Consider the following 24394-nt stretch of genomic DNA (forward strand, 5'->3'; position numbering starts at 1 on the left):
TGTGGGGCACTGTAGTTCACTTTGTGATCCTCTCAGTAACACACTTTCTATCCTAGAATACAGTGCTGCTCATCCATTGATATACTACAGTAGGTGAGGTCCTAGGACAGGATCAGCACTGTTTGAGATAAGACTGCAAAGTGCACAGGGTTTCCACCTTATCTTCAAGAGAAATCCGAACACTCTAGCGCCACACGAGGAGAGGCAACCAGGAGAAAAAGCAAGAAGAGACAGCCAGGGGAGGGAGTAAGGTGACCGTCTATAGAGGACTACAAATCCCAGCAATACATTATATAGCAATAGAAAATAATATGAAGCTACATAATCTGTTCTGGGGTGGCGCCTTGATGTCTCCAGGGTCTCAGGTGGCCTGTGCCGGCTCTCAGGTGAACTCTGTGGGCACTCAGGTGGGCTGTGCGGGCTCTCAGGTGGGCTGTGCGGGCTCTCAGGTGGGCTGTGCGGGCTCTCAGGTGAACTCTGTGGGCACTCAGGTGGGCTGTGCGGGCTCTCAGGTGAACTCTGTGGGCACTCAGGTGGGCTGTGTGGGCTCTCAGGTGGGCTGTGCGGGCTCTCAGAAGGATGTGCAGGCTCAGGTGGGCTGTTCGGGCAGCGTTGTGTCAGAAAGACAGTGGAAGGGATGTGCGGGTCGGCCTGCGCCTTTTTACAAGTGCCCGAGGCTCACAGAAAGAATGTTCAGATATGTTAAAGTAGTAAAAGAAATGTCTATGGGGTGTAACATGACTTTTATTCATGCAGTATCTATAAAAGCAGGATCTGCCCAATGTATATGAAGGCCAGTGACAGGATATCATATTACCCTTCTTTGAAGGCTGTGGTATGATGAAGGATCAGGTTCATCCCCTGGGGACATCATCGCCTGATGGATCCGATGGTGAAAGTGCCATGAAGAAATAACTGTACACATTGCATCACGTCTCGGTGAATGTGTCAAGCCACAAACATCTCCCACAGTTTTGTAAAAGAGGAACGTCTATGTAAACAAAGAACGAGTTTCTTTACTTCTAATGTCAGACCTGTTTACATCTCTGGAACGTTATTCCAAGAATATTTTTTTCACCGGTTTAGGAAGAGGTGTTTTAGTTAGCTGTCACATACCTGGTGCAGCTTGAAGTGATGAGTGAGGCTTCCCCTTGCAGCTCTCGTCAGAGCACCCCTGGAGGTGGTACAGGGAATGCACGGAACAGAGAGAGGCATGAGTGCCTGTTGCTGATGCAGGACTGCTGGTGCAGGAGTGACGATGCAGGTAGCTGGAAGCAGGGTACCTATGGAACCAGACTGTCAGCAGCAGGCCAGATGGTAGTGGAGCAAGACAGAAGCGGAGTCAGACAGATTGGTTCGGCAACTGGCGGGCAGAATCAGAAGGCAGAAGCCGAGTTACAGGAGAGCCGGGTCAGAACCTATCGGGCAAGCAGAGCATAATCAGGATGCAGACAGGCGGGGGTCAGAAGGCAGGCAGCAGGCAAGCAGAGTCGAGAGTTAAGCTGGGTCAGAACCAAAATAACAACAGCAGGACAAACAGAGCACAAGATACAGCTTAAGATCTTTCAGCAGCTAGCAGCTGCATCCATTGTCCTTAAATAGCCCGCCTGGTGCCAACAGTTGAAACTGGCGTGTGCATATCCGCATGGGCGCGCTGTGCCTGGCGTACCAGAGCGCACTTCCGACCATGCGCATGCATGTGTGTGATGCGAATACCAAACCGCTTCCTATGTGCATATTCACATGTAAAAGCACGTGCAGCAATCCATACAGCAGTTGTACTATGAACACCAACCGGACTTCCCTGACTAGAAAATTAAACGTGTCATACACTGGTACATTTTTCAATTAATGTTCATATGAAAAATCTGGTCAGAACATTCGATAATGCCATCAGAGGCTTTCTGAACCAAAATAATAACCGCCAGCATTGATGTCAGTGGACGCAATAGTAACCCCCAGCCCTATTATCATTCCCTCATTCACTGGTGGTGAGTGACATAACTCTTAACCCCACCTTGCATTGCTTCTAGACTTCTGAATCCCAGCATGTGACACTGGGAACTGGTGTAATAAAGTATAGGAACGTCACCAGCACAACAGAGACGTAGATGTCAGCGCAAATCCATTTATTTGATGTCAGTCATTACTCAAAGTATCATCACTCTGAGCCTGATGAAGGGGACATCTAAGTCTCTGTCGTGCTGGTGACGTTCCTATACTTTATTATGCTGAATGCGGCACCATCCGCAGTCATTGCAAGCACCCCCATATACGTTTGGGAGTTCCGGTAAGGAGTGCTACAGGTCTTTGGACTTTTGTACTGGGAACTGGTGTGACGGCAATGTCTACTCCTGCTTACAAGCCTAAATTCGCTACGCCTGTGCGGGGATAAGGCCAATTCCAGGAGACAGTATACCTAGCAGCTGCCCCTGCGCTGGCATGCGTCTGCTACATTTATTAGGTCTGGGAGCAGAAACTTTTTTTTACCTGGTGCCCAAAACTTGGCGGGTCGCAAACAGGAGCCCATATCGATTGCACTGTACATCGCTTGTAGGCAGCATTTGGGAAATAATCATATAGAAATAATAAAGGAACAATTTGAAAAACGCAAAACAAAGTCAGCCACTGAATGCAGGAGACCGGAAGCATTGTCCTATATACTGTACCAATGTTGTATATGTTTCTCTCAGCACTCTAAAGGTCTCATTCAGTAACTGTGAGCGGATGGTGAATGTTCCTCTTGATGTTTTCACATACACTCCATAGAAGTGGCGGGATAGTGCAATACAAAGCAGTGAAAAGGAGATCAAGTGTCTTGTAAGGATAGAACACAATGCTCCGGTCTCTGTACCCTTCCAGCTGAAAACGCGCTATTTTTAGGCCCACGTCTATTGCCAGGGCTGTTTTTAGTTAGAATTTTCAGTCCCTTTAAATGACCTGTCTGTGTTGTTGTTCACTTGTGTCCTGAGTGAACCATGTTGGTGTTCTCTGTAGATAGCCGATGTACAAGTCTAAGCTCACTACACATGTTACAATGTAACTGTACAGTCCTCGTAATGTCTTCTTTAAAGAAGAAACAAAAAAACTTACCAAAAAGGTAATTCCAGCACTGCAAGGGTTAAGGGCTTGTTTTGTGTCGGGGACTCAAATATTACATACCTGATCCTCGGTTCCGATCAGGTAAGTAAACCAACTTTACAGTATATGACATAAGGAGCACTTAAACCTTGCAGTGGGGTTATAGGTTTTAGTTGGACAACTTTTCCAAAATACGTGAAAGCCGCACCGCCTCATCAAGGCCCCCCTCTGTGTAGTGCGGCCCTAACTCTACTCTATGAGAGCCTTCATCTTGGAGCATATATAGCAAAGGTTGAATGGAGTGCAGGATTACCAGGAGGCAGCCCGTTCCTCCTTAAACAAGGCAGTGCAGCTTCCACATATTCTGCAAATGTTGTGCAACTAAACTGTTGTTTTTTTTTTTGCAGGCTGGTAGGTGTGTTGGCAAATTTTAGTTTTTCTACTGTGTAAAGCCCTTCCATGCTGGTTATGAATTCATGAGTGCGTCTGCCATTTGGATTTGGTGTGGGGACGCACTGGTGGCTTCAGCTGCCGTTGTGATTTGAAGGGCTTCTTATGTGTCCCTGTGCCTTTAAGGAGCAATGGGCTGCCTCCTGGTGAACCTGTGTCCAGTTTTGCCCTTTGCTATATTTGCTCTAAGATGGAGGCTCTCATAGAGTAGAGTTAGGACCACACTACACAGAGGGGCCATGACAAGGCAGTGTGGCTTCCACATATTTTGCAAAAGTTAAACAGTATAACCAAGCAGAGGTCCCACGATATAACCAAGCAGAGGTCCCATGCTATAGCCAAGCAGAGGTCTTGCTAGAACCGAGTCGAGGTCCTGCGCTACAACCAAGCCGAGGTCCTGCGCTAGAACCGAGTCGAGGTCCTGCGCTTCAACCAAGCCGAGGTCCTGCGCTAGAACCAAGCCGGGGTCCTGCGCTACAAACAAGCTGAGGTCCTGCGCTAGAACCATGCCGGGGTCCTGCGCTACAAACAAGCTGAGGTCCTGCACTACAACCAGGTCCAATGATATAACTAAGCGGATGTCCAATGCTATAACTAAGCAGAGGTCCAATGATATAAGTAAGCAGAGGTCCGGCGCTATAACCAAGCAGAGGTCCAATGCTATAACCAAGCATAGGTCCTGCGCAACAACCAAGCAGGGGTCCCACGCTATAGACAAGCAGAGGTCCTGTTTTATAACCAAGCAGCTGTCCCACACTATAGACAAGCAGAGGTCCTGTGCTACAACCAAGAAGAGGTCCCATGCTATAGCCAAGTAGAAGTCCTGCGCTACAACCTAGCAGAGGTCTCACCCTATAGACAAGCAGAGGTCCCGTGCTATAACCAAGCAGAAGTCCCGTGCTATAACCAAGCAGAGGTCCCGTGCTATAACCAATCAGAGGTCCCACACAATAGACAAGCAGAGGTCCTGTGCTACAACCAAGAAGAGGTCCCATGCTATAGCCAAGTAGAAGTCCTGCGCTATAACCAAGCAGAGGTCTCGTGCTATAACCAAGCAGAGGTCCCGTGCTATAGCCAAGCAAAGGTTCTGCGCTACAATCTAGCAGAGGTCCCACACAATAGACAAGCAGAGGTCCCATGCTATAACTAAGCAGAGTTAACGCGCTATAACCAAGCAAAAGTATAGCAGTCAGGGTTAGACATCAAGCTCCTAATATTCTGCTCTCTGTAACATGTTATTAAACAAACCCATTAGTTTCGCAAACTCTGACTTTTCACCCTCATTCTCTTCTGTGTACACTTCCCTGCGGAGGATGAAGGAATGAGGTATTTACTTTCCAGCCCCTTTTATCCCAGTAATTTTCCGCTCTTTATTTTGTGTATTTCACATCTAGATCAGCTCTGTCTTTATTAAAAATGTTATGAAGTCTTTATAACAGAACAGCCAGCGTTTCAGTATTCTTCTCTTTGGATGGGAAATCTCAGATTAATTAATAACTATGTGAAGTGAAAAGCTATTTACCTCAAGCTGAACTCCAGGAAGATCCAGTATAGAAATACATACATGTACTCAAAGGTCTTTACCCCATGGGTACCTAATGTTTTATTAAACACAGATAAATGTAGTTAATTGTAGGATAGCCTGCTTTTAAATATATTAAAATGGGACTTTTTAACACCCTATCTAGTGTAGACCGAGCTGTCACTGACCGCTCCTGGCTTCAGGAATGCATAGATAGCTCACCAGCACTCAATGGTTCAATGTGCAAATAAAGTTGATTTTGTTGCAAAATTATGTCACATAAGTCTTCAAGCCAATGTTTTGGGCCCACGCAGGGTCCCTTTTTTAACCACTTGCTGTCCGGAGCAATGTCTTATTATTTGCGCACACATGATAAAATATACATTTTTGGCTAGAAAACAGCTCCAGACCCCCAAACAGTGATATATTTTCTGAAAGCGGAGGCCCCGTAGAATAAAAAAATACTAGTTGCAATTTTTTATGTTGCACGGTATTTGAGCAAATGTTTATCAAACCAATATATTTAGGATAAAAAAACACGAAATTTAAATGTAGTGCACCGAACCAGAATATAATACCTAATTTTTTGGTAAAATATATGAGCCTGGGTCACGTCGGGTAAATAGATACCAAACATGCCAAGCCTTAAAATTGCGTTCGCCCGTGAAGCCGCAAAAAACTTCAATACCCCAAATTTCCCAAAGGCAACACTTTTAACGCTTTTACCGCTCATCAGTTTAGTGCTAACAGTGATTGACAGTGAAAGAATTATTGCTCTCACTCTGACGTTCGCGGTCATATGTAACATGTATAGAGCAATTGTCGTTTTCGCACATAGGTGCACCGACGGGTGTTTGCGTGTGTATGTGTATTCACATAGGGGACTTTAATGTCACCCAGGGACCCCAAAGAAGCTGAGGAAGCAGATATCTGCTTCACAAGCTTCTTCTCCTGGAACTAAGAGCCGGAGATGTAACCAGTAACACCGGAAGTGATGTAATACACATCACTTCTGGGTCCAGTGATCGGAGGAGAGATCAATGGCTGGAAGTCGCTTAATCTCTCTTCGATCAATGCGGGGAGATCCGCCGAGCTGGTCCCAGGCGCCGCACGGAGACAGCGGTGCCCGGGGAGGCCGACGGCGGACACACGCACACACTGCGCCGCAACGATCCGGTGGCTGTTTAGACGCCAGATTGCTTATACATTAACAGCCATTCCTGGCTGTTAAACATGACACCAAGCACACGGCTTCTGCAGCAGCCGTGTTCTTGTTTTAACCACTTCTGCGGGCCGCCGTATATATACTTGTGTATATGTACTTGTAAATATTTGTAAACTCATCCGAAACTAACGAAATTCGGATTTTGTTTGAATCTGAAACACGAACCAAATTGAATTTCGGATCCTAATCACGATATAACCGAACTAAATTTTTCGCAGCTTACATGTGTATTCTCCTCACCTTGTCTACTGCATTATTTGTCATATAAAATAATTCATATCCAATCAAGTCATCTAGGCTGCAAAGACTATAAAGTACATGTCAGCTGCCCTATAATAGCCGTGGCGTACACCGTGGAGTGCTGGAGTTGGCACATTCTGTGCCTTCACGTTGTAAACAAACTTGTAAGTCAACCAACATCAGGTCCAGTTGTTCGGCCATTCAGACCCCTCTTTTTGCTCCCTCAAGCGATCAGACAGAAACTCTATTCCTTGATGAGCTGGAGATCTTGTTAATCATTTCATAATAGGTGACTGCTTGCGTGCTGGTTGGCTTCTAGTGTGGGCTTAGCTCATAATGTATTACTATTTTTAGCTGAACTTTTGTTCCCTTCCCTCCAGAGTAAGGTGAAAACAAACGCCATGTGACTGCAGTCACTTGATTTCCACATACAATGTACTGAATGGAAAAAAGATTGTGATAGTATGAAGTTATGCCGAGCTGTGACGTGTTTTGTGTTCCTTCTGTTCCCGGCAAACAGCGTAGCTTTTCTGCAGGTTAATAATAAATCCGCTGATGTTTACCCTCCGTGCTGAACCCATATAACCTCCTTTTGTTTTGAAATAACATTAAAGCGGAACTCAAGTGTTCAGGATCTAACTTTCGTAGTCTAGCAGATCGCGAAGGGAGTTCCATCCTTGATCTTTTTTACACTTCTTCATTATAAAGCGCATACACCCATACATGCTTAAAGTGTATCTCCAGCTCAAATGTTTTATTTTAAATTTTGGATCAAATGGGGAATGGTTAGAACCCTTGTTAGAACCAGACAACAGTAAAACCTATGTTAAAGAGATTCCACCATACTCGCTGTCCCGGGGAAAACATTTTCACCAGAGAGGAAGTTAAAGAAACTCGCCAACAAAAACACAGACAGAAGTAAAAATGCTTTTTTTTTTTTTTTTTTTTAACCACTTAAAGTGTATTTCCACTTTTGCAATCAAAATGAAGAAACCTCCCACTACATGTTGGGTGTGTGTTCCTATTCACACGGCATATCTAACAAGAATTTAAAAAATATTTCTTAATTTAGGTCTTTGCATGCTCCTCTCTAAATTTCAGCAAACTCTGTCTGTCCCCATAAGGTGGCCATACACTCTACAACCATCGCAAGACTTTAGTCTTGCGATGGTTGTACAGGGATTAAAAAAACGTACGATCTGCCTATCTTGGACAGGCAGATCACACTCTCGATCATCGCAAGCCCGCCCCCCTGAGGGGCGGGCTTCCGATGACCGCAATGCTGAACGGGCAGTGTGCGCACACCGGCCCATTCGGCATTTGTCTTCCGAGCACCGTTCTAACCAGCCGAGAATCGTACGATTCCCGGCTGGTTTTCGAACATGCTGGTTCGACAGAAGACGTGCGACCGTACAGTAGAAACGGTCGCACGTCTCCGTTCACACTGCTCGATTATCGTACGAAAAACCGATCGCATACGATTATCGTACGATAATCGTGCAGTGTATGGGCACCTTTAGAAAGACAAAGAACAGACTGAGCGTCGCCTCATTAACATACAGTGTCTTCAGAGCTTTTAACCCTTTGAAAGGACAGACAGTCCTGCTTATCTGGTTTAGAATGAAATCTGCCAGCACAGTACAGACAGTGTAATTATTTGAAACAAAACTCCTTCTACCATGTCCCCAGACAGTGAGGCTAGGCGATTTATCACGCGGATTGAGTCGCACAATACCCCGCAAAACACAGATTCGCATTGAATTCACCGGAGGCTGTTCACACCTTTGCGGTTTGTTGCGCGGACTAAATCGCCTGTCGCACAAAAAGGTGCAGGAGCTATTTTTGGGCGGTTGTCGCGTGGTTTGGGTACGACAGACATGTCTATGCATTGAAAACTGCACGATAACCACGCGGTTTTCAGAGAACAGTCGCGCAACGAATGAAAACAGCTCACCAGCTCAATTACCTATTATTATTATTATTATACAGGATTTATATAGCGCAAACAGTGTGCCATTCTAGAGATAAAAGCAATATAGGGAAGACATTGTAATTACTATACAATTCAAGACAAGATGGTAAGGTGGGCCCTGCCCCTGAGGGCTTACAATCTAAGAGGGGAGGGCAAGTGATACATGAGGAGGTGGCTGTGTGGGGATGAATTGTTTGAGAAGGAGTTCAGTGGTTAGGATGAGGTGGGATAGGCCTCCCTAAAGAGATGAGTCTTTAGTGATCACTGAAAGGCAGTCACAGTGGGAGATAGGCGGACAGGTTGAAGTAAGGAGGTGTGACTTTAGCCTGAGAACTAAGCAGGAGTGTTCAGTTCTGGAAATAGCAGAAACAGCATCTAAAAAAAAGTAAGCTGCAACTTTTAGAAATATAATAATATAAATGTGACAAATATAAAGTCGGTGTTATCCTAATTTGGCTGCAAAAGTGGAAATACAATTTAAGTCCCAGGGCCTTTTTTTTTTTTCCTATAAAGGCTCAAGCACACTGGCGCATGGCAATACTCATCCGAAAACCAAGGATCTTGTTGGCAGCAAGATCCTGCTTAAGGCGTATTTTCACTTTCACAGCCAAATTGGGATAACACCTATTTTATATCTGTTACATGTTCCCATTCACATAGCATAAGCTTAAAAAAAAAAAAAAAAAATGCTTTTATTTCAAATTGCTTTTGCTTGGGTTAAGGTTTTAGGGGTTAAGGGTTTATTTCTTCTTGCTTCTATTTCTTTTAAATGTTAGGAGGGAGGGGCGAGGAGTCTTGTCCTTTCAGAGGTGGCTTGTCCATTGTATGTTAATGAAGTTAATGAGAGAATTTCAGTCCCAAGTCCTTCTATAAGGACAGATCGCTGTCAAAGGGCTAATAAAAACCTGGAATCAGCCATCTTTCCTGATTTAAAGTGACATTAAAGTCAACAAAAGTTTTCCCTCCCACCCATGTTAATGTCAGCACGTACCTTAAATGATGTCTCTTAATCCGTTCTTCTTCTTCTTTGCTGATGTTTTCATCTGTCCCTCCAGCGGTGCGGCGGCTCTCCCATCCAGCGCTGACTCCTCTGTCCCTGCAGGCACTTCCGATCCCGCGGTGTCTGCACGTGGGATCGGTGCACGCGTCCATAGACTTACCTTGCATCTCTGCTCGTCTCCCGGCCGAAAATTCGAACTGCGCATGTGCCCATCCCAAGCTGCTTTGCGGCCGCCCGAGCAGTTTCGGATTCTCGGGCGGCAGAGCGCGGCCATAACGAGATAAATTTAAACTGCTGTTAAAGCGGGGTTTTTTTTTTTTTTAACTTTTTGCCTATATCTACTGCTTGCTAGCAGTAGATATAGGCAAAAAAAACGGAGGGTTTAGAACCCCTTTAACAAAACATCTAAAAGGTAAGAATTTTTTTTTTAGACGTTATTGTTCATTATGCTGTGTGAATGGGAACACATAACAAGCATATAGAGGGGTTTTCCTAAATTTGACTGCAAAAGTGGAAATACACTTTAAAATGTTGTCCGTACGCTGTAAGCATGTAACGTTTGTGTAATGTTTACATGCACACAAGTGTACAGGCCTATTTAAGCCTATTGGCAATGTCAATATCTGCAATCTGTAGCCTCTGATTACACACCATTGATGTTCACTTGTTGACCCTGAATGAGTCATTCCTTGGCGGCAAATTCCCAGAATGACCGGCCTTCAGTCATTTATGAATGACTAGCCAAAGTCATTCTGCGCATTTGTGGTGGCCCAGGGATGGCTCATTCAGTGTCAACATGTGTCCTTTATTCCTAAGATATAGGATGCTAGATCTACCGCCCTTCAATGCTAGGATGCTAGTTTATTTTCATTTATGCGTTATACAAATCTTTTCATGCATATAGTGAAATCTACAGACGAGAACGCAGTGCAAAGTGTCCTACTTTATTACGGCGCTGTGTGCATGGGCCCATAGCATATCATACAGCTGCGTCTAGATCTATAAAAAAAAGTATGCATTACGGATCTGAACGTAGACTATTGTGCGGCCGCTCATGCACGCATGAGCCCTAACACACTTGGGTCCCACAGTGTTGTTTTTTTTCATTACAGTGATGTTCTCACCTTATGTCGTTTAGCTTTTTTAACCCAATGCTATACATCATTTTTCTTGGGGCAGACAGGGCTTTCATTTGATAGCAGATAGCAGTTTTGAATACATATCCAGTGTATGTTTAAATGAGTATTTATCAATTTGCTAATGATCTGATTACCTTATTAATCTACTGTCTTTAGTCACTCTTTAAGTTCTGTCATTTTTTTTTTCTTGCCCAATAACATTTTCCCCATCTCCCGGCTTGTAGGTTCCTGGGTAGAGCTACATTTCAGCAACAACGGTCATGTCGGAATAGCACCACTGGTGGGTCAAGAGCAAGTGCCACCCTCGATCTCCATTCACAATGGCGACATGGAAAAAATACTACTGGATGCCCAGCATGAGTCCGGACGAAGCAGCTCTAGAGAAAGTTCACACTGTGACAGGTAAATAATATTCATCGATTGCCTTAGTTCCTGGGCCACGACTTAGGATTTAGAGTGATGTGGCTGCTTTTTAGGATTATTCACTATACGGTGCATGGAACAAAGTGCAAAAACCCATTATGTAACCAATCTGAAGTCACGTTAGTGAAGTCTTACCAGTGCAAGCACTCATAATAACCGGAATTCACTTTAGTGAAATTATACCAGTGCAAGGTGGGTTCTGATTGGTTGTTGTGGGTTTTGTACAATGCTTCTTTTATCAAATAAGGTTTCAGATACCTATGACAGCTGATGGTTGCCGAATACTGACTATTGGATAGACTCACATCTTCAGGCCTATTGAACATGTGCAAAAGAGAATCATATTTACCCCTGCATCTTTCCTACCTGATGTGATGTCCATTTTTTATACATTTGCGAGTGCACACAGCCTGTTTTTGCCCATACTATAAATGTTGGCTGCAATAGACAGGGAACATGGGTCAGCATACATAATAAGGTCATTAGGAAAGGTCCCAGGGACTCCAATTGCACCCACTCCATAGGGTATAGAATACTCTGTCACTGGGCTTCTCTTGCTTTGTGCACTGGTGCGCAGTCATGTTGGAACAGGAAGGTGCCATCCCCAAACTGTTCCCACAAAGTTGGGAGCATGAAATTGTCCAAAATGTCTTGGTATGCTGATGCCTTAAGAGTTCCCTTCACTGGAACTAAGGGGCCAAGCCCAACCCCTGAAATACAAGCCCACACCATAATCCCCCCCTCCACCAAACTTTACACTTGGCACAATGCAGTTCTCCTGGCAACCGCCAAACCAAGACACGTCCATCGGATTGCCAGACAGAGAAGCGTGATTCCTCACTCCAGAGAACACGTCTCCACTTCTCTAGAGTCCAGTGGCGGCGTGCTTTACACCACTGCATCCGACACTTTGCATTGCAGTTGGTGATGTAAGGCTTGGATGCAGCTGCTCGGCCATGGAAACCCATTCCATGAAGCTCTCTACGCACTGTTGTTGTGTCAATCTGAAGGCCACAAGAAGTTTGGAGGTCTGTAGCTATTGACTCTGCAGACAGTTGGCGACTTTTGCACACTATGCACTTTAGCATGCGCTGACCCCGCTCTGTCATTTTACGTGGATTACCGCTTCGTGGCTGAGTTGCTGTTGTTCCCAGTTGCTTCCACTTTGTTATAATACCGCTAACAGGTGACAGTGGAATATATAGTAGCAAGGAAATTTCACGGAAACACCTGAATCCAATGATTTGGAGGGGTGTCCCAATACTTTTTGCAAATTTAGTGTGTGTATATATATATATAGAGAAATTTTATAAAAAAGGATGGGAGTTTAGAGTACATGTTGGGGCCTGGCCAGGAACATGTTGGCAAGCAATCTAGTGAGCGATATGTCACTGAATCAGATATAATACTGGCAACGGGTATGGATGTGGGCGGCTACTGTAAAAGGCGCCATTCACAATCTTGTCTTGTGGGAACGCACGGTACTGCATGCTACTTGCAATGGTGAGATGCAGTGCCATTCACTTTGAGTGGCAATTCAACACACCTTGCCAAGACATTGGGCTGCACTGCCAAATATAGTGCAGGTCAGATTTCTGGGCCATTGAGGTGCATTGTCAGCCCTTGCTTAATGCAGCACATGTTAACACATTACCACAATGCACCTCAACGGTTAGGTGTGAAATGAGCCTAAGTGTAACTGCACCAAAGCTGCATAATCTTACAAAAGAATCCACTGATCTGATCTGTTTGTTCCTTTGTCTTGCCTTTTGAAGCCCCCCTCGATCTCAGACCCCCCAGAGCATCCAGAGACTAAGCGACAGTGAAACCCAGGGCAGCAAAGAAAAGAGCAGCTCACAGGTAATTCCAGTGGAGACCTGATAAACTTTATATATTGTCATGGTGAATCAACTCCTTTCATAGATTACTCTATAACAGGGGTAGCCAAACTTCGGCCCTCCAGCTGTTGTGGAAGTACAAGTCACATAAGCCATTGCAAGATTCCACAGCTGAAGGGTCAGGGTTACCTACCCCTGCTCTGTAACAAAGTTTCAGATGCAGTATGGTACATATATATGATTAATTTACAGTTGATTAAAACTACGTGTCATCTAACTATCTGCCTATCCATTTATCCTTTAACTTTATGTAGCCCACGCATACAAATCCATTCGAGTCAGCTGAGTCCGGAGCTTGTAGCTTGCGGTGGAAGCTCCACTTCTTGTTTGCTGCAGCCGCTGTGCAAATAACGTTCTGGAGAAACAGGTGTCACCGGCAGCTGGCCGCAGCCATTCTCCAGCCTCACCTTTGCTGACTAATCTTGGCCCCATGTGGCCTGCAGCTATAAATCTTTATATTCTTATCTTGTACTTCGTTAATGCAAAGACAAACATTGGTATAATGTCATTAAACCTCTTTACTGTTCAACATCAAAAACATGTGTGTTAAGTGCACAGTATGAAAAATTGCACGCTAATGTACATGAAATCAGATACACAGGGCGCAATAATGAGGGTCGGCCCGCTGTTAGAGCGAGTGGTTAATGAATGCATTATAGAATGGTACATTTGATGGCAGAGTTGGCCCACGCTTGTCTAAGCTGTCAAATTGGAGGAAACCTCTCTATATGTTTGTTATCAGTTTCCGACACAGCATACCGGAAAATATTATATAAAAAATCTGAGCACCTTTGCAGTGATGTGTCCTTATAGAAAGTAGGGATTTGGGGGGTGGAGCCTGCTCAAGATGGCGCTGAGCAGTGAGTAGCTGAGACATCCAAGTGCTCCCTCCCAGGCCAGACATAAACAAAAAGAAAGTAGGGATGCACCGATACCGATACTAGTATCGGTACCAGTGCAGATACCAAATATTTGGGCGAGTACTCGAGTACTTGGTGACGAGGTAGCATGGAGCCGGCTTCCTGGCCAATTAGGAAGCCAAGTGGCGTGTAATAACTCGGGTACCTGGCCAATCAGGAAGCCAGGCGGCAAATTATTACCTGCCCCCCCGCTTCCTGATTGGCCAGAAAGCCGACTCCATGCCCAGGCTGGGCAGCGAGTCATTACATGCAGCTTGGCTTCCTTAATGGGACTTCCGGTATTAGTATTCGGTATCGGCGAGTACCGGAAAAAAAAAATATCGGTACTCGTACTCGATACCGAAGGAATGGTATTGGTGCATTCCTAATAGAAAGACTTAGGACTGAAATTTGTGGATTGTGTTTCTCTCATCAACTAAATTAGCATACAATGCAGAAGCCAGGGTTGTAAAACTTTAACCCCCCCTCCCCCACAGCCACTCCTATCATTGCAAAGAAGGAAAAGCAGGTATAAATGTTAACCTTTAAGAAGCCAAGAAACCCTAACCCAAGTAAAGGCAATTGAAACTGCAAGAAGCATTTTTTTTTAATGTTATTCAATGTGAATGGGAACATGTCACAAATATGAAAATAGGTGATATGCCAGTTTAGTTGTGAAAGTGGAATTACACTTTAGGTTAAACATTCACAGAACACTGGGTCCAGGGTATCAGATGAGATGTGGAAAGTATTGTACATGTTCCCTTTGGTTTCTTATTTGTGTATGTCAGGGCACAATGAAACAAAACATATGCAACTACATCTCTGCAATACCTACACATGTCCCTACGTTTTACTGCTCTGAAGGGAAATTCAATCTTTTAGGAAACAAAACAAGAAATGCACACTTCTTCATGAATCAGAACATATGCATTTGTTATTTTTCTGCATTGGAGCCAGTAAAGCATTGCAACCTCGATCAGTAGATCACGGGTGCAATGCTCTGGCTCCTGCAGACTCTTCCTCCAATCCCTGTCCATACTGAGCTATGGACATTTAGTAACATGGACGGGGGAAGAATGAATGGATTACAAGTGCGGTGCTGTCACCTTAAAGGCTATGTTTACTTTTCTGACCATATTTCATGTTGCGCCCATAACCAGAGTGTAAAATAAAAAACATGGTCACATTGCAACCCTAAACCCAACCCCCCCCCCCCCTTACCTGAATTGCAGGGTTCTTTCACCCTGTAGGCTGCTGCTGTTGTTTGAATCTGGCGCGGCCGTGTGTGTGGAGCCATACAGGATCTGTGAATGGCAAAACTGCAAGTCCCATTAGCTACAGTGCCAGGGGACCTTGGAGTTCTCAGTGGATTACAAGCACTTGTAGTGCATTCATTCTTCATCTCATCCATGTTCCTGAATGTCCATACCTCGTATCTTGTACATGGACAGGAGGGGGGAGATGGGGGGAGAAGTCTGCAGGAGACACATCATTTACTAGCTCCTATGCAAAAAACAATAAATGCACATGTTTTTCTTTTATGAAGTGTTCATTCATTTATTTATTTTTAAAGGGGGAATTCCCCCTTAAGCGGTCCATTCACTGGTATATTTTAATATGAGAAATATCTTCAACATTCGATAATGTCATCAGAGACTTGACGAATGTCGTTTTAACATTTGATTTTGGAATGAATGGAGTTTCCTGAATAAAAACCACATTCGCTGTGAGATTTGAGAAAAACTTTCCATCCTGCTCCTTCATTTTGTTTTTGTCACAACAGTGGAAAACAATTGTCTCTCTAACTCCAATAACTATTAGAAAATCGAACAAATGTTCCAATAGCAGTTTTTTTTTTCTAGTAACTTTTTTCTAGTATATGACCAGCTTTCATTTTCAGAAGTGAACACTGCTGCTGCTGCTATTCGGGAAGGACTGAATTTCTTCATCAGAGGGTTTTCTGCAATGCTGCTGCAACATGGGATGGAGCCAGGACCACAAGCTGTATTCCATTGGTGGGCAACCTTGGCACTCCAACTGTGGAGAAACCACAAATACTGTCATGCCTTTGGCTGGCAGAATTTTGCAATGCCTCATGGGACTTGTAGTTCCACAACAGCTGGAGTGCCGAGGTTGCCTACCTCTGTGCTATTGGTCAGGGCTCATTGTCATAGCTCTGATCCTGTATACTAGTGCTAGATAGTGCAAGGATGGATCTCTGATATAAAACAGTGTATGTCAATGCTTATTGAAGATCACCTGTGTATAATAGGTATTAACTGTCTGGTAATTCTTTCTTCCTGTGACAGTCAGAGGAAGATTATATTGAACGGAGGAAAGAGCTGGAAAACCTATTGAAGAAGAATTCCGACTGGATCTGGGATTGGTCCAGCAGGCCTGAAAATATCCCTCCCAAGTAAGATTATTGTCTTTTTTTCTTGGAGACATTAATCAGGACAGCTGACACTGAATTCATATACATAAAAGAGGCTGACATTAAAGGAGTTGTAAAGTCCCAGCATATACTATACTGTTATAACATCAGCATTGTCATAGGAATACATACTAGAGTTGTTTTTGATAATGCAATCAAAGCTTACTTGAAAACATCCCTTTCATGTAGTAAGTGCTGCCTTCCGTCTGCCCATCACTTTCATCAACTTCGGGGATTCCCATCTCTTTCTTTGCTGCTTGATGTGATGCAATCTCAATGTTTTAAACACTACATATCCCATCCTGCATTGCTTCCAGCAAATAATGATGATGTTACATTGTTCAGACAGCAAGTTGTAGTTCAGTTGGAGGGCTTAGTTAGAGTGGTGATACAAGTGAATATTTTGAGGAAGTCCGTCCTATGGGCATCTTCAATAAGTAAGTTTACAATCTTCTAGATGGATATGTTTTTTAAGGAGTGGGATAGAGCCTATAGAAATTCAGTATAAAAATACAGATTTATTTTTAATTTTTGACAGCAGATAACTTTCAAATATACGTTTGTGAATTTAAACTAGATATTGACCTACAGCAGTGCTTACCAGACTGTGACTCCAAATCCCATGCTTTTTAAGGCCCCCTGTAGGCTTATACGACCTGCAGATATGGTCTTGCTGAAAGTGGCAAGCATGTGTATCCATAGATACCGATACTAGTATCGGTGCCAATGCAGAGTATTTCGGCTTCCCGGCTAATCAGGAAGCCAGGCGGCGAGTCATTACACGCCGCCTGACTTCCTTAATGGAACTTCTGGTATAGGTATTCGGTATCGGTGAGTATTGAAAAAAAAAAATATTGGTACTCGATACCGACCCGGTAGCGTTGCATTCCTAGTGTATACAAACCTTATTGCTGATGTTCTGTTCCCTGATTGGCTCCCTGGTGATCGTCTCCATAAAACAGAAGTATGTACAGAATCCATACTGTACATGTTGTCCCATTCCTGTCATGAAGCAAGACGGGAAACATTTCTCAGGTGACACCCTTTAGAAAGAATATGGCAGAAGGTCTCCACCTTGCCTTGTGACCCTGGCTGCTTCCAGATGTTTTGGACATTAAGAAATGACATGGGGATTTAGAATCTCCACTCACTCCAGGGTTAGTAGTGAAGATAAATGTCAATGAATAGGGCTTAGCACCAGGACGTAGCACTAAGGGCAGCACTGCACCACTATGCTTGCTTCAGTTTATTCAGAGATGATGACCAAAAAATGCCATCATCACACACACGGTAGTACTGCTGCTGAGAGGAAGGGAGGTAGTAGGATGAAGCTTCTCTTTAATGACTTCAATGCTTTTGCTGTGCACAACACTAATTGCTTACACAGTGCATGCAGCTACAGAGGTCATTGAGGACATGTTTCTAAAGCTCATTGCTTGTGAAGTCTGTGTAAATACTGGAATGTCCATGGACTGGTTGCAAGTTCACTTTAAAAGTATTGATGCCAGACACTACCAGGTAACTAGCATTGAAGAATGAGGCCAGTAATAGTAGCCCTATATTGACATCTGTCAATATAGGTGTATTTTGGTCTTCTATGGTTGCCATTAGAACCCCCTCCCTACCACATGGGGCATAGAAGCATAGAAATAACAAGACAATATACAGAATTGTAAAAGGCAGGGCAGCAAATGGGACCTGCATAAACATTTTTTTTAATCGATACATACCTGTTCTATTGTTTTATTTATCATTTGTTAAATCGTAAGTAAACCCTAGATCTATTTTTCAGTATGTTTGGCATCATGCCTTACTGTATATAGTTTTGTTAGGCAAATCAATTTTTGTGAATCTACTGCAAGGTTTATTTGGAGATCTTATCAGCAGCAGCACCTCAATGTATGCAGTTTTCTGAAGCAAATTCTTTTTGTTAAGTTTATAATCTAGAGACCCTGCCAAGTATGGCACTTCCTGTTGCAGCCTGTCTTGTGTACTACTTAAGGTCTTGGGCCGGATGGATCAGATGGGCAGCCCAATGGCCAACGGTAGGAGTGCGCAGATCGGGCTGACACTGATGCTGCTAATTACAAGGCAGCAGCTAAGTGTTGTCAGCCTGCAACAGGAAGTTCTGTTATTGGCAGGATATCCAAGTAAAACATTTTAAGAAAAAACGATTTGATGAAGAAAACGGTATACATGATGCACACTGAAAAATATAGTTTGGTTTACATACAATTTAATGACCATTTCTTCTTCGTCCAGGGAATTTGTCTTCAAACATCCGAAGCGTAGCTCTGCTCTGAGCATGAGAAACACAAGTGTCATGAAGAAGGGTGGGATTTTCTCCGCAGAATTTTTAAAAGTTTTCCTTCCCTCCTTGCTATTATCCCACCTGCTGGCTATTGGACTGGGGTAAGTTTATACAGTAATCACTACAAATCACCAACCCATTGAGCTTTATTGAATAAGGCAGAGAACATTCCGCAGTAACCCAGAACCAGCAGTCAGAAATCATCTTGGTTGTTGTTATTACTCTAGACTGCCTGAGGCTCATCTCTGCTTAGCTAATGTGGCAAATGTAAAGGGTCATTCCGCTTTCCCAGGTGTATTTGGGTAAAATGGAATTACCCCCTCCAATCTGGCCCCCTCTACTCCCACGCTATACTTACCTTTGGGCGAATGCTCTTCCCCTTTGTCAGTGCGGGTGTACTATCTGTACCCCGTACTGCCGTCTAGTGCAGCCATGTGCTATGTATTTTGAATTTCGCTCGCACCTATTGCTCAGCGTGGTCACCTGACCAGAATGGGCCAGATTGGATGGGGTAATTCCATTTTCTCAAATGCACCTGGAAAAGTGGAGTTACCCTTTAATATCATCCATCTTTATATGATCCAATGGGTATGACTCATTGTATGACTGCCCATTGATAGATCTTTTATCAGTAACAATGGGAGAAGAGGAGTTTGCTTTTGGCTATTCGGAACTAACACACCAGCAACACACAGAGACATTTTTTTCACCAAAGATGTTCCATTAGTGGGTAGGAAGTGGAGATGTTTCAATTTTTCAATTGGGAAAAGCGATACATTATCCAGTATGCTGGCAAATATAGTTGACAACAATCAACACTTTTTAGTCTTCTCCCTCCAAAATATTTTAGTTTTTGTAGTTCACAGATGATTATTATTATTATAAAGGATTTTTTATAGCGCCAACAGTCTGCACAGCACTTTACAATATGATAGCTGAGAAAGCTGGTAACATTCTAAGTATTTCAATCCACTGGAAATGACAAGGATGGATCAAAGGGTAATTTTGTGCACTTGGCCTTAAAATAGAAAACGAATGCAGCCACTGCATCTAAGGACTGGTAAACAGGAATATATTACATTGTTGCTCTTGGGCTTATATATATATTTACTTTAAGTGTGAAAGTCCATGGGTGAGTACATTGTGCGCAGTGTCTAACTTTGGCCACAATTTGCAAACACAAGCTATATAAAAAAAATAGACATGTTACATTAGTTTTGCTGCCAGAGAGAAAGCAGAGTCAGATAAATGGTTATTTGCCCAGTGCATCATCCTGTTGAATTTGAAATGTCTCTTAATTCCCTTGGTTAGTGGGTTGGAGCTTGTTAGAGACCAGAATTAGTCAGACACTCCTAAACCTTTATGAATACTATGTACCAGGACAGATTATCACAGTTCTCTGCTGGCGCTGAGCACCTAATGCACCATATAAGGAGATTTACTGTTATTTGGAGTTAAAGCACTTGATGTGCTTTTGTTCAAATGTCCGACTGTAAGGGATTACAGTTTCTGAATTCTAGTTTTTAATCACTCAAAACACATAGCTGAGCTCATACTTTTACCTAGACCCTTCATAAAAAAATGTGCTGAAGTTGAAGGGTCATCCCACCGAAAAATTATATTTTATTTGTAGGTGGAACTTGATAAGCTGAGCCAGCCCTTGGCTTCATATGCCTTGCATAGTCATACTGCAAAATCCCCCTACCATATTATCCACCTCGGCTACTGTCCATTGAGTTTTGTCTGTCTTTGCCGATCTCTGAGTCTTCTGTTGCCTTCTTAATAATCTAATAGAACCCTCCTTAACGTCTTGATTTGTATTGTAACTGTATTGTCCTCTTTATATTGTAAAGCGCTCTGAAAAACTGTTGGCGAAATATAAATCCTGTATAATAATAATAAATGAAAATCCAACAGGGCTAGTGACAGGGTCAGCGGGTCTACTCATAATGGCCACACCAGGTGTGTAGACCCAGGAACCCAAGAACAGAGAACCCACCAAAAGAGACCCTGAGAAATATAAAAAAAATGTCAAGAAGTTGAATGCTGTCACATGGAGATGGGGAGAGACCTGTGAAAGCTCCAAGTAACTTGGTACTCACACCCAGCTAACTTTCTTCACTCCTGATGGCCTTGGTATCTAAAGAGAGGGAAGTATAAAAAGCTGGTGAAGGCAGCAGCAGTTAAAACGGACCTTTACACTCAAAAATCAAAATATACCAATGCATCCCTCTATGTATGATGATTAATAATAACATAGACATGTCCAGTGTAAAATGCTGTGATTGTGAAATACTTACACTTGCAGAACATTCACTTCCTGCTTTGAAAGTGCAAATTATTTCCGTTTGCCAACCCAGTGCACACCGGCATTGCCTTGTCATCAGGAGAGCATTGCTGAAAAATCTCATCTGTAATCTCATGAGATCTCAGGGAAAGGCATTTGCCTCCCCTGAGATGATGCGTATGGTCACATGTCCTAGTCACATGTCTAGTCACATGTGCCAAAAATCCAGGAAGTAAAAGGAGAGCTAGTAATCTGCCCTTAGTAAACATGGTCACTGTCCGAAGACTGGGGAAGAAAAGAGAAATAAGGTATAGAAAGAGTATAAAGCCGGCAATTATTTAGAAGTTTGTGTTTGGAGATTGTCATTACGAAACATTTCTTGTGTGTTTGTTGGTATTTTAATGATATGGGTAAAGGTTCCGCTTTAAGTGAATCTGTTGCTTTGACACTCCATGGACAAAGGTTCACTTTAACCTTATTTGGTATGTAAATCTCCCTCTATTTACCTGTTCACACTTAAAACAAAGGTAAAATCGGTAAATCTGTAAAATTTTGCAATATCATAAAATGTGTAAGAGTGTTTTGAAGGTTAAACAAATGTGTTTCCACATTTACTTCTCAGAAAAGCCATAACTAATTGGAGCTCTGCCGCAATAAACCATCATTTCCAATCACCTTGTTCTGTTATGGTCTAAATTGCACAACAGGCTATAATGTTGCACAAAAACATTCCATATAACATTGTTTACACTATAAAGTATCATTAAATGTATGGGATGCTGACCCAGGACGCGCACTGTAAATTGATCTGCCAGGTTAATTATTTCTAGAAGTTTATCTGCATTCAGTCACGCTAGGTCAAGCTGTATTAAATGTTTGTGTCCTTTCTGTGACTAATGCTATTCATGAGTATTCTAGGTAGTAAAGTATATACATAAAATATATAACCATGTTTTATAACCCCCTGTACTATGATACCAAAACATTTCTGAAATACTCTGTTTGCTGGGTTTGGGACCACAATTTTACCTTTGTCAGATTTCTTCACTTGTGGTTGAGTGTGTGAGAGCAAATAAAGTGTGTAACTTGCAATGATCTCCTCCTCCTAATCCTTACAATGTTTCTGGTCCTGGCCAATGCTCCCAGGCCTGGTCATGCCCCCAAATCCTAGCCAGTGTTACAACTCCTGGCCAATGCTTATAATCCTTGCCAATGCTTCCAATCCTGGCTAATGCTTTTAATCCTGACCAATGCTTTCAATACTGGCCAATGTTCTCAATACTGGCCAATGTTCTCAATCCTGGCCAATGTTCTCATTCCTGGCCAATGTTCTCAATCCTGGCCAATGTTCTAAGTCCTGGCCAATGTTCTCAATCCTGGCTAATGCTTTTAATCCTGACCAATGCTTCCAATACTGGCCAATATTCTCAATCCTGGCCAATGCTTCCAATACTGGCCAATGTTCTCAATCCTGGCCAATGCTCTCAAGCCTGGCCAATGTTCTCAATCCTGGCCACTGCTTTTAATCCTGACCAATGCTTCCAATCCTAGCCACTGCCTCCAATCAGCCTCCAACATTATGAAAATGTAGGAACTTACTGGTCATATACATGACAGTTATCAGAACTTCTTCCCAACATTCGTCCCTGATGTTGGGGAACTCACCTGACTTGGGTGTTGGGCAATACCCCTTTTTTATTTTTCCATGTGTGGTCCCTACTTTCTCCCTAAGCCCCCCTGTGGGGACATTGCCACACGGCCTGACGTGAGTCCCTTACTAGCCATCTTCTCAGACCATGCTTACTTTGTAAGGCTTTTGCCTCAAAGAATTTGAATGGTGGTAGGATTAACCAACCGGGGGGGGGGAGGGTCTGGAAAGGGAAAGAAAGAGGGAGTAGAGGGGTAGAATAAGGTAGTGGGAGTTAAAGAGAAGAGAGAAGAAAGGAAGAGTAGAAGACTGAGAGGGTGGTGACTACCGCCCGAGTGCCATGGCGCGATGGGTGTGTGTGTTGAACATTTTAAAAACAAGTATATTCATTATAGAGGTTAAAATGAACCAGAGCTGCTAAAACATTTCAGGATTTAAAAAAAAATGCCAGGGCATGAATGCCAATGAAGCTGAAAGCCATGGTATTGTTGGAATGCTTTGTGCTGTATTTGCACTGTAAATAATTCATAGGTGATACATCCATTCCACCCATCTATAAACATACAGTATATACTTATGCCTTGGTTGAACATCTTAACTGAATGGTTAATGGGCAGTATTTGTCATACTTCCTGTTATCTCCCAAATGAGGCCACTGGATTCAAGCTATTAAAGATGATCTGTTATGATGGAAGATATCTCATTTGTCCTACTGACTGAGGAAAAGCTGAGGTGTGGAATATGGATATCCTGTCATATATAATTCACAGTATTAGATGTAAAATTCTGCCCCCCCCCCAAAAAAAAACCAAAAAAAAAACCAAATAAATGAAACTTGCATGTATTGGGATTCCATTCCTGGCCTCATTTTTGAAATGCCAATTGCTTGGCTGCATCTTTCTTAAATGCTTCTGAGTCATGGATCCAGAACCAGCATGTAGCAAATAAAGGTCTAAACTTCTAAATTCCTTAACATTATACTTGTTCCATGGCAGTGGCTCAGAAGTCCCTGAATCCAGTGGATCGCGCCATTTCTGACCTCCTTCTGAAAATGCTAGTTGTTTGGCTGTTATGCTACGTCACTAGGTCCAATAATTTTAAAGGACATCTGTACCTAGTAGTACGTACGCATGACCTATAGCAGCCATTGAGTGTGGCTCACATCTAGGAATGAATGGGGCCATGGCAAGCATATGCAGTAAGAACAGGACCTGGCGGCAAAGGGCCATATAGTGAAAATAGCTGGAACGAGGAGAAAGGTAAGTATTTTTCTGAGCAGGATACATAGATTTTCCCTTGCAGTGGGACTGCCTCTGCACTGCAAGGTTTAAAGGAGAACTATGGGGTCAGGGCTTTTCCCCATAGTTCTCCTTAGGGTAACGGGAGGACACAAATTAGCGTTCTCTTGTCACCCTAAGCTCAGTATACTGTGAGCTACAGCTCGCGGTATACTGAGACGCCACAGCCGGGACGGATGCCGACATTACTGTCGAGATCCACCCAGCTGCGGGATTGACAGCTGGCTCTGCCTATCTAGAGGGGGGACATGAAAAAGCTGTTTTACTTACCTAATCCCTGCCAGCACCGGCTCTCTAGACTGCTAGACCATTCCAGATAGCCTTTTCTCCCCTTTGCTTCATTGGTCTACTGATTGTTGACATCACCAAGTACAATGCAGGCTCCTTAGTCCCGCATTGTACGCAAGGACATCGAGGGATAGTCTGCAGCCGGAGCAGAAGGAGAGAAGAGAAGAGCATTGATTTCTGGGGAAGTGGGAATCAGGTAAGTAAAAGAGCTTTTTCCTGTCCCCAAGGCACAAAATGTTCACTTGCTGCCTAATATACCCCCCCCCCCCCCCACCA

At 43.4% G+C, this 24394-nt stretch overlaps 1 protein-coding gene across 1 annotated transcript in view; it reads left to right on the top strand.

Annotated features, from left to right (window-relative positions):
- The window catches only part of BNIP3 (BCL2 interacting protein 3), a 32015-nt gene that overhangs the window by 7066 nt on the left and 555 nt on the right, over positions 1–24394 (top strand). Inside the window, exons 2-5 of the mRNA XM_018553671.1 lie at positions 10854–11031; positions 12828–12912; positions 16162–16268; positions 18549–18698. Of these exons, the coding sequence (XP_018409173.1) occupies positions 10854–11031; positions 12828–12912; positions 16162–16268; positions 18549–18698 (520 nt within the window). The remainder of the gene's footprint in view (positions 1–10853; positions 11032–12827; positions 12913–16161; positions 16269–18548; positions 18699–24394) is intronic.

This window comes from Nanorana parkeri, unplaced genomic scaffold (assembly GCF_000935625.1).
Source record: "Nanorana parkeri isolate BGI_ZX_2015 unplaced genomic scaffold, ASM93562v1 scaffold127, whole genome shotgun sequence".
NCBI classification, from domain to species: domain Eukaryota; kingdom Metazoa; phylum Chordata; class Amphibia; order Anura; family Dicroglossidae; genus Nanorana; species Nanorana parkeri.